Below are 15,297 nucleotides of genomic sequence, written 5' to 3' on the forward strand. Positions count from 1 at the left end.
TTGTGAATATTTCTATTGCAAACTGTACTGACCTTTGACCGAAGTTCTTGAGTTTAAAACATATATAAAAAAAGTGTTATTTTTCTAATTTAGCTTTGGATTTTTTCTTTGACTGTGTGTTTCATGTATTGCCTCTGTGAGTACAACAAATGCTTTTCACTACTCGGTGATAAGCCTAAATACTCACCCACACTTCCACAAAGGAGAGCTTTGATATCTAATTAAACCTCTGGAAACCAGTTGGGTACCCATTCTCTTTTCACAGTGTACTACGTTTTAGTGTACTATATAGAGAGCTAGCTTCCTACACAAATTGCAAATCTCACAAAAATGTTTTTAGATCTGGTGAATTATTAATCCAAATGTTGGTGGCATATTCTGATCATATCCTGATAAAATCAGCATCATAGCTTTACAATATGTTGACTTTGTTTAAATTACTGTGTTTATAATGATAAATGACTGTCTCTAGTTTAAGGGTAAATACATTGTCCACAGCTATCTTCTTCCCAAATGTTAAACAAGTGATTTGTCTTTCCTTGTTTAAGAGACCACCCGTTTAAATTTGCTGAAAGGTCAAGGCCCGGAGTTCAAATTTCCTGCTCGTCGTTTAGTTCCGGTATGTTTCCACATTTTTTGCATCTGAAATATAAGTATATATGTTTCAGTGATGTTATTTCTGAACCTCTAAAGAATTTTTTTTAATTTACAGTTATGAATGCTTGTTTGGTTATTAATACATTTCATACTTGCCGGATTGATCTTTTAGGTGGAATGTTCATAGCCACAGGTAGCACGGACCATGTGATAAGAATATACTACATTGGCATAAATCCCCCCGAGAAAATTGCAGAACTGGAGTCCCATCTGGTGAGTTTTGAAATCTTGCTCACTATACTCTTATTAAAAATAGTTTTAATTAGCTTACAATTCACAAACATCATCTGTGTCACAATGCATGTCAACAGTTGTGCACATCAGTGTGCACAATATATTGATCTATATAATAACGAGAAAAGTGTAGCCCTGTGTATCTTTTGTCACTTGTCTAGCTTATAGATCTAGACCAAAGTGGACATCCAGAGGCCCCACATGTTTTGGAAATTTTGAGGGCGGCCCCGTTCCTGGTATGTTAACTTCTCCATTGTGGCTTTTCTGTCTATGTGTATGCAGTCAGTGGGCCTTGGTAAATGTCAAGGGTGTTGCAATGTTTCGTTTAGTTAGTCAAAATCCCAAACCACCCAGCATTCTTGCGCCTCTAGGGAAGGAAACCTGCCTCCTCTATTATACCTAACAATGCAAGTTTCTTTCATATGGTATTAGGAATGTGTAGAACCTCATACCTGGTCATAAGCAGTCACACAAGAGTTAAGAACGGTTCCCTCTATCTGGGTATTATGGACCTTATATCGCCATTTGACTGGGTGGAGAGCAGGAAGCTATGGAAAAAATGCTGGATCTGGGCATAGACACATCTCTAGCTCATTTCCTAGCACAGATGCATCAGGATGTGGCTGGGAGGGTCAGGTATGGGGCGGACGGAGAACTTACCTCTCCCATCAAAATGAACGTGGGGTACGCCAAAGGTGCATGCTTGCTCCTTTCTTATTCTGTCTTTATATCCATGATTTGGAAAGTTATATTAACCATGGGCATGTGGATGTCTGCAAGATAGGTATTCGAAATCCTCCGACGTTACTCTATACCGATGATTGTGTGTTGATGTCTAGAACCGGTGTGGGCTTGCAAACGCTTGTCACTGGATTTAATGATTTTATGTCTGTTTTGGGTCTGAAGAGCAATTACGGTGTCGGGGGACCTCCTCGAATGGCTATAATGCGGTGGCAAGGAGGCTATAGAGACTAGTTTCATTCATCTGTTATGCACTGTTCTTTTTATTTTGGATATATGATGGCACAACAGTCAGTTAAGGTATCCCTTGAGTTTTGGGGGTCGCTCCCGAAGTCACCAAGGATCCACAAGAGGTAGGCCAGGTTCACTGACTTCCAGCGTTGTCAAGAGGTTTAAGGAAACGAAAAAACAAAACTAGGGTCAGTGGGAAGGACTAGAAACCTTTCTTGCAGTGCGGGTATAGGTCGTGAGGGAAATATCGCCTGATTCCAGCACCTTGTGTGACGCCGTTATAGAGTTATGGTGCCCTCCCTCTATAGCGTTCCCTTCCCCTCCCAGTACCCTGAAAAGCCCAGCAGCCTGGATCGTACCTTGTCTCGCCACCCTCCTCCTGGAGAGTGGCGGGGAGATGCGTGGTCTCGTTGGCCTCCTGGCGTGTCGGTCTCGTCTGGGACAGTGTTCCTGGCTTCGTCTTCTTCCAGGGGCTTGCTCCACCGATCAGCGTTGACGTCTCCTACTCCTCGCCACTACTTCCTGCCTCTTCAATGCGTCTGGTGCGTCTCTCCTGTTGCAGGTCTCCTCTGATAGGGCCGACGTAGCCAGTGTCATCTGGCACGCCCCTCGGGACTCCTCGTGGGTGCCGAGTTGATTTTTAAAAGGCTTCTCCACAGCCTGCGTATGGAGTGACAGTACGTCAGTTACGGTGTCGATAGGGGAGTAAGGCATTCCAGGCAGCTGTCCTCTTGGTCTCCTGACATACCGCCAAGTCTTATACCATGGTGGTAGGCAAACCCCTCCCCCCCCCCCCCCCCCCTCTTTTAAAATCATGTTTCATCAACAATGAGAGGATGTTTCTTGTTCCAACGTTTTCATATTTAGGTTTCCCCTTTGGCCAGAAAGGTTCTTGGCATCATTTGGTTGAAACTAGGGTTAGTAGTTTCAACCTAAGTTTGGAGGCATTGTTCAGGTTTACAAAGAAGATAGAATCCAGACCTATTAGTTCAATTATTAACATCTATAATGCTCGCGTGTGCACTGTAACCTTGCATGGGACTGGAGTGTGGGGCTTATGTAATTTGTCTCGCCTTCAGGCAGTGGAGAATAAATTCCTTAGACGGTTATTTACAGTCCCAAGTAGTCTTCCAATTATTATTTGTCACAATGAACTGGGTCTGACCCCTTTAAGCCACTGTATACAAATTGTTCCAAGTTTGCTATGCCACTCAGTGCGAGAAAAAGATGAGCCGGCTTTCAATCGTGCAATAATACTCCGGCGGGATCGTTGTGGAGGAGAACGCTCGTTTTACGACGTTTTTTAAAAACCCTGCTGGACCGACCGGTCAGACTGCTCCTCATCGTGACCATTCGTATTAAAGACAGGTACTTTGCACGACGCGATCCCTCCACTCCCATTCGATATTAAAATCATGGATGCCACAAAAGGAACCAGACAATGAGTGCCATGTGAGGCCGCTGCCCACACACATCCTGACTATGAACACTACATTCAGCCACGGCTATATCCAGTCCATGTCCTGAGGAGAACCCTCAATCGTTTTGTGGTTCGAAACGCGTTGACCCCGAGCCAGGGATAAAGAAGAAGGGTGCCACTAGAGACTAAAATTAAACTACACTCTCTGTCCCTAGTTGTGTAACCATAACAATATCTAATCACTGGCTCAGTAAGATGGGCAGGCAGTTTCCATGAAATGTGTTGTCCGCTTGTCTTCTGTTATAAAATCTGAAGGACTGGTGCCTATTTCTTAAAATTTTTTATCTAGGCATCGCATTCATTTAATTTGCTTATTGCTATGTAATTTTTGGTGTGTTTGAAACTTTTGTATTGATGATGTATATATTGACCACTTGTATATATTGTGCACATTGTTCTCTGAATGTACTCTCTATTGTTTGATGACTGTCTGTTTTTCATGATATACAAAAAAGAAATGTCTAAAAAAAACTTTTGTAATCAAAGAAAATAAATCTGAAAGAAAATACTGACCGCTCAGTACGTTCAGGCTGGGTGTGTTAAAATAAATAAAAAAACAAGTAAAACCTGACTAGCTATCTCTTAATTACTTAAAAGGCAGCTGGAGACTGTGGGAATGTTGGATTGTTTTTTATAACCCTAAATGAATTGCCAAGATTTAAAAAATGTTTTAAAGACGAGCAGGGAGCATTTGGAGACTTGGAAAAAGAGTTTTGCAGCGTGAATCTTTCTGGATTCACTATGCTGTGCATTATTCCGCGGTCTTGTGGTTGGGTCCGGAATCGTAGTATTTTTATTTTTTTTTGTAGCCCTGGTGGGCTTCGGCGTCACACCTCCTTGGGTGTATTTCCGGTGACGTCGGCATGCTTCCTGTGGAAGCTCCCACTCTTGGGCGCCATCTTCAGATTCTTTTTTCCGCGGTCGGGTCTGGATCGTTCCCGTTTGGGCTCCAGACATTTTTGGAGAAAGAAGAAGAAGAATACAGAAATTGGAAGGAAAACATCTCAGAAGACTCCAGGAGACTTCATCAATCAAGGGCCATCGAAGAAGAAGGAGAAATCAAGGGAAATCTTCGAGAACTTTGACGCCCGTCGACGAACGCACGACCAGGGGGCCCCCTGAGCGCTCAGATGGACAACACGCCGTTCAAGTTCTGCCGTAACTGCCGCCACAAGTACGCGCAGAAGGACCAGCACCCGGTTTGCAACCTTTGCCTACCGGTAGACCATGAGAGCAAGGACTGCAACGCCTGCTCCGCCTTCACCCCGAAGACCCTTCGTGTGAGAGAGAGGCAGAGGGTAGCGCACGCCACCCTGCAGGGAAAATCACCGACTCCATCCCTTTACGAGCTGGGGATGTCTTCCGAGGAAGAGGACAACGCTGCCGCCGAAGACGTCAGCTACACGGTCGTAGAGACCGATTACACCAAGACTTCTGATGAGGTAGGAGACTCTACGGCCCCTAAGAGCACGAGAGACCCTGAGTCTCGAAAGAATGAGGGCAAGGCTTCGAAAGCGCCGGCGCCAAAATCTTCGGCGCCCGCGGCTACACCCAGGCCCAGCGGATCCTCTGAGAAGGAGTCCCCGGCGCCGAGAGCTCTTGAACAGCAAAAGCCGTCGAAAATCGTCCCCGAAAAGGATCGATCGACGTCGAGGGAGAAGGCCCCTAAAAGACCAACGCCGAAACACGGTTTGACGCCGAAAACTTCGGCGCCGAAGACCAGCTCGCCACCGAAAAGGGCGGGCGAACCATCCGACGCGGAACACGCAGCCGAGATGGAGAAAAAGAAAAGGCGCTTCGAGGCCGAAATGGAAAATATCTTGCAGCGAAAGAAGGAATTCGACGCCAAGATGAAGGCCTTCACGATTCCCCACAAGACAAAGCCACAGGTGGTGGAGGTTGTCGAGGAGGAAGACGATGACGCCTATGAACAGGCACCGGACGTCGAGGAGATCGACGACCAGGAAAACGAAGAGAGTCCCTACTATAGTTACGACTATGAGGAGGAAAAGGACAACAGGACGGATGCCGGGTCGTCTCCCTCCGACTCACTGGAGGTGGATTATCTGGAGGTCGACACCCTAAGCCCAGAGGAGGCGGTCGACTCACATCTCTCGAGGCCCTCGCTGCCGGACGACATCGGAGCCTACAACTCGGTGATAAAAACTGCCGCAGCAGCATTCAGGCTCAAGCTCGACGAAGAGAAGTAGAAAGCGGACTTCCTTCTGGAGACATTGCTCCCCACTCAAACAAAGAGCCAGTACCTGCCCATGCTCGAGAGTGTCTTGGCCCAGGGAAGGGAAGCATTCAAGGAGCCCGCAACATGCAAGGCTGTCACTCCCAGAACGGAGAAAAAATACAAACATTCCTCAAAAGACCCACCCTACATTCAGGGCACGGTCTCAGCAGACTCCATCATCACAGCGACAGCAAGAAAGAGGGCTAACGTGCCCACTACTTCTGGGCCGCCCCCAGATAAGGAGAGCAAGAGGATGGACCTGGTGAGCAGAAGGATTGAACGGAATGCTGCAACACAATGGCGCATAGTAAATTCCAACGCCCTGATCAACAGGCACATGTACCAGATCATGGAGGAACTGGGTCAGTTGGTGAAAGACCTGCCCCAGGAGGCCAAGCAAAAGGCCGAAAGACTGGTGGAGGAGGGGAAGAACGTGGCAAATTCTTGCCTCAAGACGGCCCTGGATGGGGCAGACACCTCCAGCAGGCTCATGATGATGGGCATCACGGAGAGGAGACACGTCTGGCTCAGGGTTTCAGGATTTAAACCAGAAGTGCAACACAGCATCCTGAACACACCGTTCAACGGCGAAACACTGTTTGGAACAACAGTTGATGAGTAGCTCAGTCAACTGAAAAAGGATAACGAAACTGCGAGATCCATGGGAGCATTGCAGTTCAGAGGTAGCAAAAGGGGTGCCCCGTCACGGAGGCCCGGAGGCAGAGGTGGAAACCAGCAGGGTACATCACACCAGGTTTTCCAACAAACGCACCAGACAGACTCACAAGCACAGCAGGGTCAGCATAAGCAGTCCTGGCAATACCAGCCAAGAGGCCAGTCCTTTCGAGGGAGAGGAAATGGATGTGGACAGAATAAAAGAGGGGGTCAGCAGCCCGCCTCTAAGTGACTTCGCAAAACCCCATGTGCCCACCCACAGGAAAGATCCCAGGGGGCAACACGTACGGAGGGATCAGGTGTTACACAAACTAGACACCTACGACCACATGACACCAGTGGGAGGAAGATTACGATTTTACCTTCAAGAATGGAGAGAAATCACATCAGACAAGTGGATTCTCAACATCATCCAATTCGGATACTGCATAGAGTTGGAGGGGATGCCAACAAGCAGAAAACCAAAAAGACCACTAGCAAACAAACAGCTAGAGCGCCTTCAGGAAGAAGCAAAGGAGCTCCTGCAGAAGCAGGCCATAGAACCGGTCCCCTTCAGGGAAAGGAACAAGGGGGTATATTCTACGTACTTCTTGAGTCCTAAAATGTCCATGGACTCGACAATTCTCGCTCCGGTGCCTACTCGATTCACGGGTTCACACTCTGCGACTCTGGGCAATAGCTTGCTTAATCTCCACAACGGCCCCTCGCGGCGGGATGCCTGGCTTTCACCTTGCGGATACCCTGCCGGGGTTATCTCACAGGGGAATACCAGGACGGGTTCCCTAAGCAAGCGCTTAGAAACCGCTCGGTGATTTGCGCTATATAAATTCCTGTACATTTACATTTACATTCCTGGTACCAAAAGTAGACGAAACAATGAGACCCATTCTGGACCTAAGGTTCCTGAACAAATTCATAAGAACGCAAAAGTTAAAAATGACCTCCCTACAAGAGGTGCTCCCACAGTTGCAAATCGGGGATTTCATGGTCACGATGGACCTCAAAGACGCCTACCTGCACATCCCAATGAACAGAAAGCACAAGCATATGCTCAGGTTCACCATCGGAGAAAACCACTACCAGTTCATAACACTAGCCTTCGGACTAAAGTCAGCACCAAGGGTCTTCACAAAGTGCCTCGCGGCAGTCGCAGCGCACCTACGAAGGCAAGGAATACACTTATACCCTTACCTGGATGACTGGCTAGTGAAAGCAAACTCATACCAGAAATGCAAGCGGGACGCACAAACAGTGACGACCACACTCATAAACCTGGGGTTCTCCATCCATTGGAAGAAATCATCAATGGAGCCGGAACAAGTGAAAATCTTCCTGGGAGCAAACACCTTACAGGACAAGGTGGTCCCCAGCGAGAAGAGGGCGAGAGCGCTGGTGAAGGAAACTCGCCTCTACCAGAAGGGGCAGTCTCAGACAGTGAGGACTGCGAGCAAGATCATGGGCATGATGGCATCATGCATCCACCTAGTACCAAATGTACGACTCCACATGAGACCCATTCAAGAATGGCTACAGGAGCAATGGTCACAAGCTACAGGCAGTTGGGAGGATCTAGTGGTTGTAACGCACTCAGTGCAGAAGGAAATGACATGGTGGAACATGGAGAACATAACAAAGGGAAAGCCTCTAGCCCCCAACACCAACAGTGACCATCACCACAGACGCATCCCTGAAGGGATGGGGCGCTCACATGGAGGAACTCAAAGTGAGAGGACTGTGGACACCAGCAGATGCGACAAAGCACATCAATTACCTGGAATTGAAGACAATCTTCCTTGCACTGAAAGCTTTCCAGACGAGACTGTACAAGCACAAGGTATTGCTACAAACAGACAACACCACAGCGATGTTCTACATCAACAAGCAGGGTGGGACACAGTCAACCATGCTTTCGACGCTAGCGCAGGAGATATGGAGATGGGCCATCCCACTCAAGATAGACCTGCTAGCCATACACCTACCAGGGAAGGACAACGTACAAGCAGACTGGCTCAGCAGACAGACTTCGGCATCCCACGAGTGGGAGCTCAATGCTCAGGAGACAAGGTGGCTGTTCGACAGATGGGGAACGCCATCAGTGGACCTGTTTGCCAGAATGCAAAATGCCAAAACTTCGCATCCAGACAGCCCGAGGAGGGATCCCTGGGGAATGCCCTATGGATAGATTGGTCCAGGACATTTGCTTACGCTTTCCCCCGATACCACTGATGCACAGAGTGCTGAACAAATGCAGAGCGAGCAACATGACCCTGATACTGGTCGCGCCACAGTGGGCCAGACACACATGGTACTCGCAGATCATGGAGATGACACAGTGTGCACCCCACAGATTCGGCAAAAGGAAAGACCTGCTCTCCATGCAGAACGGAGAGGTGCTGCACCCAGAACCAGAGAGCGTGAGCCTGGTGGCATGGCTCCTGAGGACATAGAGTTTGCGCATTTGAAGCTGCCAGAAAGCACCCTGAGGGTCCTTCGTGAGGCACGAAAACCCAGCTCTCGGAAGTGCTATGTTGTGAAGTGGAAAAGATTCACAATGTGGTGCAGAAAAGAAAACTTCACAATAAAATGAAGAAGGACTCCACAGGGCTAAAGTACCTCACGCACCTGCTGGAGAAGAACCTTAGTTCATCCTCGCTGAGAGTTCACTTGGCAGCGATAGTCGCCTACACAAGAGGAGAAACGTGCAGGAGCTTCTTCACATCACAGGTGGTGAAAAGATTCCTGGAAGGAGCGAAGAGGATTGCACCACCAAAGCGGGTGCCGCCACCTGCATGGAACTTGAACATAGTCCTAACGGAACTCATGAAAGAGCCCTTTGAACCACTTCACAGGGCCTCCCTAAAGATGCTAACTATGACAACAGCTTTCCTGGTTGCAATAACGTCCTTACGCAGATTAAGCGAACTTCAGGCACTAACGCTACAGGAACCCTACATACAAATACACAATGATAGGGTTGTGATGAGAACTGACCCACACTTCATGCCGAAGGTGGTGTCCAAATTCCACATGAACCAGTCTATACAGATACCGAGTTTTTTTCAAAAACCAACCACTAGCGCAGAGCGAGCTCTGCACACCCTGGACGCCAGAAGGGCAGTCATGCACTACATTGAGAGAACGAAGGGACACAGGAAAACAAAACAGTTCTTTGTGTCATTCGCCAACAGTTTCATGGGTAAAGCAGTAACCAAAGAGACTATTGCACGATGGATCGCACAAACAATTCAGCTCTGCCACAAGCGAGCAGGACAAGAACTAGCAGAAGGGACACGTGCCCACTCCACTAGGAAAAAGGGTGCGACAAAAGCTTTCCTGGCTAACACACCCATACAAGACATATGCCTGGCGGCAACATGGGCTTCGGTGCACACGTTCACGAAGCACTACTGTGTGGATATACAGATGAACAAGGAAGCACAAGTCGGACAAAAGGGGCTCCAACACATATTCAATAACCAACGTTCATCTTCCACCCAGCCGCCACAGAAATGAGAAACAGCTACAAAATCTATGCACAGCATAGTGAATCCAGAAAGATTCACGCTGCAAAACTAATAGTTTTCTTACCTGTCGGTATAGTTTTGCAGCTTGAAGATCTTTCTGGATTCACTAGCGAACCCACCCACCTCCGCCAGAAAGATGAGGCTGGAGAGAGAAAAGGTGGTTATAAACAAAAAAAAACCAACAACAAAAAAACTTTAAGGGTTAAAAGCGGTAAATCACTTAATGGAACATTGCCATTTCTTCGGAAACAGAACAAACACGGAAAAAAGAATCCGAAGATGGCGCCCAAGAGTGGGAGCTTCCGCAGGAAGCATGCCGACGTCACCGGAAATACACCCAAGGAGGTGTGACGCCGAACGCCCACCTGCGCTACAAAAAAAAAAAGAAAAAACAAAGAAAAGACTACGATTCCGGACCCAACCACAAGACCGCGGAATAATGCACAGCATAGTGAATCCAGAAAGATCTTCAAGCTGCAAAACTATACCGACAGGTAAGAAAACTATTTGTTTTGGAATATTTGCCTTTAGTTTCCTCCCTATATGTAGAGCCCTATCTCTCCGTGTTCTTTTGTCACTTGAAAATGTTTTATCTTATTAGATTTTGGTTCAACATTGCATATTTCTTGGTCTCTTACCTTCGTAAAGTTTATTGTGATGCTGAACACGAACCATGTCTGTGTGACTCTATATCAACCGAGAACATTTGCACTTTTTGTTCTTCTGTCAACTCTATACTAAACTAAGGAGGGATGTTATTATCCCCTTATTCAGAGTATCAGGAAGTGCAAACCGGCTTTGTGTCTTCTCCAGCTTTTGAACGATGAATACACATGTTTAATGGTGTATAGATATATGTTCGAGGCATATGAGCTGCAGATTGTACATTTAGCAATAGATCGCCACCTGGTGTTGGGCTCGGATGATTGCAGGTTGTTGTTGTCTTCTTGGAAGAAGTCTTTGTAGTCACGAGATAGGTGACTCCTCCCTAGGACAATACTGCGCATGGTCATCGACTCCATCCTCAGATTGTGTTTTTCCGCCACTGGGTTCGGATGAAAGTTTTCCGCTCCGGCTAGAAAATACTTTTTCGGCATTTTCGAAGCGTAAAACTTTAGACAAACAACTTTCGACATCGAAGACACTTTTCGACATCACCAGCTACATCCCGGTGCATCGACGCGGGCCGTTGGGCCCATCGGCGCCGTATGGAAAGAACTCTATTCAAGAGATGCCCGGTATGTCGAGCAAAATTCCCTCATAGCGACCATCACAAGGTTTGCAAACTTTGTCTCTCGCCAGAACACGACGAGTCGACCTGCACAGCCTGTGCCTCCTTCCAATTGAAAAAGACCATTCGGGATCGGAGGGCCCGTCGACACGAGATGAGGAGATCAGCACCGGAGGCCATCTTTGAGGATGAGATCGTCGAACAGGACGTCTCCGAGGAAGAGAACCCACTCGAAGATATCTCCAAGGACGAGGCTCCACTCGTCGCCTGATCTCCAGATCATATCAGGAGCAGAGGACTCGGACGACTCGATTCCATCTCGACAACCCGTGAGTACCTCTGCCCCTGCACCACAGACACTGCCCAAACCAAAGGCAACGGTCAGCACTCCGCCCATGGGGCCCAGTCGAGACCGAAATCTACCCTCTAACGCTCTGCCTTCCGGCTCGGCTCCGAGGAAAAAGACTACGCCTTCCGGTGCCTCGGCACCGAAAAAACAACATATGCCAATTCCAGCTCCTCCATTGGCACCGAAACATCCTTCCACACCGAAGGACTCTTCGGCACCGAAGCCAACACACCCTTCGGCGCCCAAAGACTCTTCGGCACCCAAACCTAAACGGGCATCGGTGCCGAAATCAAAACCAGTACCGGAACCGAAAGCTTCGACTCCGAAACCATCCGGCTCCAAAAACAAAGACGGGAAGATAGACTCCGGTGCAACAGGACCAACAAAACCTGTCTCCACGCCGAAATCTTCCATAACGGTACCAAAGACTACAAGGCCTGATACACACAAGCCTAAAGAACCTTCAGCACCGAAGAAATTGCCACAGGACTCAATAACTCCTCCTAAGGCAAAAAACACGAAAGAACCACTATCGACACCGAAACAATCGGCGCAGAAGAGGATTATACAAGAGGAAGAACTATTTAGACCAGATCCAAAGCAGAAAAAGGTCTATATCAACCCAAAAACTGGACATGTGGAAGCAATTCCACACAAAAAGAGACCAGTATACACACCACTTCCAACTGTGGTTCCTGCCAAAAAGGATTGTGCAACATCTCCAATGCACCCTTCCTCTCCTTTACCCTCTTCTTCCCTGATCACTCCATATATTGAGCCTATAACCTCTCCTGCTCAATCTCCTGCATCATCACATCACACTGATGAAGAGTATGATTTAGGTGGGGGGATGATGTACCAGATACACATACATATCCCTTAGATGAGGATGAAGATGTCAACCCAGATTATACCAAGGAGGATGATGCATATAATTTCCACCCAAATAATGCACCAGACATACCTGATCCTCAGTATTACCCAACAAAACGTTCCCCTCCAGAGGATAGTATTTGGTTCAATCACCTACTAAACAGAGCTGCACTGTACCACGGAGTTCCAATGCATTCTGACCCCATTGAGGAGGATTTTCTATTAGACACATTTGAGCAGTCACAGAGAGCTACTCAAATACTACCTATGATCAAGGGGATCATTAAACATGCCCCAGATATGTTTAAAGACCCAGTAAGGTGTAGGGTACTAAACCCAAGAATAGAGAAAAAGTATAGGCCAGCACCATCAGATCCTATCTACATTAAGGGACACCTACCATTGGACTCTTTAGTAGTGTCAAATGCACGCAATACAGCAAATTCCCAGACTTCTGGGGACCCCCCCCCCCCCCCCTGACAAGGAATCAAAAATCATTGATGCGTCAGGGAAACGGATTGCTGCACAAGCAACAAACATATGGCGCATAGCAAACACACAAGCCTTACTCTCACGCTACAATAGGGCTCACTACGACCAACTAGAAAAGTTAATGGACCATCTGCCAGATCAATACAAAGATCACGCAGCTGAGCTCTTACAGGAAGGTAAACTAATATCAAACGCCTCCATTAAATGCGCACTAGATGTAGTGGACACAGCATCTAGGGCAGTTAACACCAGTGTTATCCTCAGACGTCATGCATGGCTACGCATTTCCGGTTTTAAACCAGAGGTGCAAACTACCATCCTCAACCAGCCCTTCAATCAGAACCAGTTGTTCGGGCCAGAGGTAGATAATACACTAGAAAAAATGAAAAAGGACACCGACACTGCTAAGTCTATGGGTGCATTACAATCTACCCAGACTAGAGTTTCCTTTCGTCGCTCCTCTTATAGAGGAGGCTCCAAGCAGACAGGCGCAGATAACACCTCCTCTTTTAAGACACACACACAAACCCCCTCTAATAAAGGTTACTATAGAGGAGGGTACAGAGGCAACAACAATAAGGGAAGAGGTAGAGGTAACAACAACAACCGCTCCTCTACCACTCCCAAACAGTGACTTCCCTCTGCCTCCCCTACAACATTCCACACCAGTAGGGGGCAGAGTATCACAGTTCCTACCCGTCTGGAATTCCATCACAACAGACAGGTGGGTAAGGCAAATTATCCAACATGGCTACTGCCTAGAACTCACAGCAACCCCCCCAAACCTACCACCCAGGCAGCGTCCAATGTCCACAGAACACATAACACTGCTTCAACAGGAAGTTCTAGCACTTCTACAGAAAGATGCTATTCAAGAGGTTCCCTTACAGGAACAAGGAACAGGAGTCTACTCCCTGTATTTCCTAATACCCAAAAAGGACTGGACATTAAGACCGATCCTCGACCTCAGACCCTTAAACCACTACATTCAATCAGATCATTTTCACATGATCACTTTACAACAAGTACTCCCATTACTACAACAGGGAGACTTTCTCACAACACTAGACCTAAAGGACGCCTATTTTCATATTCCTATACATCCTGCTCACAGTATCTAAGATTTGTCATACAAGGACAACACTATCAGTACAAAGTCCTTCCATTCGGGGTCACAACAGCACCACAAGTGTTTACAAAGTGCTTAGCAGTAGTAGCAGCACATCTCAGGAGACAACAAATACATGTCTTCCCTTACCTCGACGACTGGCTCATAAAAGCAAGATCGTTCAACCAGTGTGTACAACACACAACACAAACGATTCAAACATTACACGACTTAGGGTTTACGATAAACTACACCAAGTCGCACCTAGAGCCTTCGCACGTTCAGCAATATCTAGGAGCTACCATAAACACATCTTTAGCCCTAGCCTATCCCAGTCAAGCCAGGATTCAAAGCATTCAGAGCTTGGTCTCCCTTTTCCAATGCCAACACTCTCTTCAGGCCAGAGTGTTCATGAAACTAATAGGCATGATGGCATCTTGCATCTTCATAGTTCCACATGCAAAACTGCAAATGCTCCCACTACAAGAATGTCTAGCACAACAGTGGAATCAGGCTCAAGGTCAGCTCACAGACCTGGTGTTGGTGGACAGCCGTACATATCGCTCTCTACAATGGTGGAACACCAAAAACTTGACAAAGGGACGGCCGTTCCTAGAACCTGTTCCACAAATAGTGCTGACAACAGATGCATCCCTCACAGGATGGGGAGCCCATCTCCTGCACTATACCACTCAAGGCCAATGGAACAGCCATCGGAAACTGCTCCACATCAATCATTTAGAGCTGCTAGCGATTTACCTAGCACTCAAAACCTTTCAACTACAAGTACAAAACAAAGCTGTTCTAATCCGGACGGACAATATGACAGCTATGTATTACATACAAAAACAGGGGGGGACACACTCTCTGCAACTGTCCCAGCTTGCACAGAACATTTGGAGATGGGCCATCCCTCAAAACATACACCTGACTGTAGAACACCTTCCAAGAATTCACAATCCGATAGCAGACCTGTTGAGTCGGCAATCACAACACATTCACGAATGGGAGTTGCACCCATAAGTTCTACAACCATTCTTCCAAATGTGGGGGCACCCACACATAGATCTGTTTGCCACCCACGAAAACACAAAATGCCCAACCTTCGCCGCCAGGTTTCCACACCCGCGGTCGGAGGGGAATGCAATATAGATGAATTGGTCAGGCAGATTTGCGTACGCTTTTCCGCCTCTCCCACTCATTCCACTAGTAGTACGCAAGCTCAGACAACAGTCCCTCAAACTGATACTAGTGGCCCCCACATGGGCACCCAGCCGTGGTTCACCACACTACTAGATCTCTCACTGGTTCCACATCAGAAATTACAGCTCACGCCATCCCTGTTAACACAGAACCATGGAGAAATAAGGCACCCAGAACCAAGCCAGCTGAATTTAGCGATCTGGCTCCTGAGGTCTTAGAGTTTGGCTACTTAAATTTACCACCAGAATGTATGAACATAA

General features: G+C 47.4%; 1 protein-coding gene across 2 annotated transcripts in view; it reads left to right on the forward strand.

Moving 5' to 3' along the window:
* The window catches only part of BRWD3 (bromodomain and WD repeat domain containing 3), a 1,637,103-nt gene that overhangs the window by 208,236 nt on the left and 1,413,570 nt on the right, over nucleotides 1-15,297 (forward strand). For both annotated transcript variants that reach the window (XM_078688510.1, XM_078688511.1), the window contains 2 exons: nucleotides 549-619; nucleotides 770-870. In XM_078688510.1, coding sequence (XP_078544636.1) covers nucleotides 549-619; nucleotides 770-870 — 172 coding nt within the window. The remainder of the gene's footprint in view (nucleotides 1-548; nucleotides 620-769; nucleotides 871-15,297) is intronic.

Source organism: Lissotriton helveticus, chromosome 4_1 (assembly GCF_964261635.1).
Source record: "Lissotriton helveticus chromosome 4_1, aLisHel1.1, whole genome shotgun sequence".
In the NCBI taxonomy this organism is placed as follows: Eukaryota; Metazoa; Chordata; class Amphibia; order Caudata; family Salamandridae; genus Lissotriton; species Lissotriton helveticus.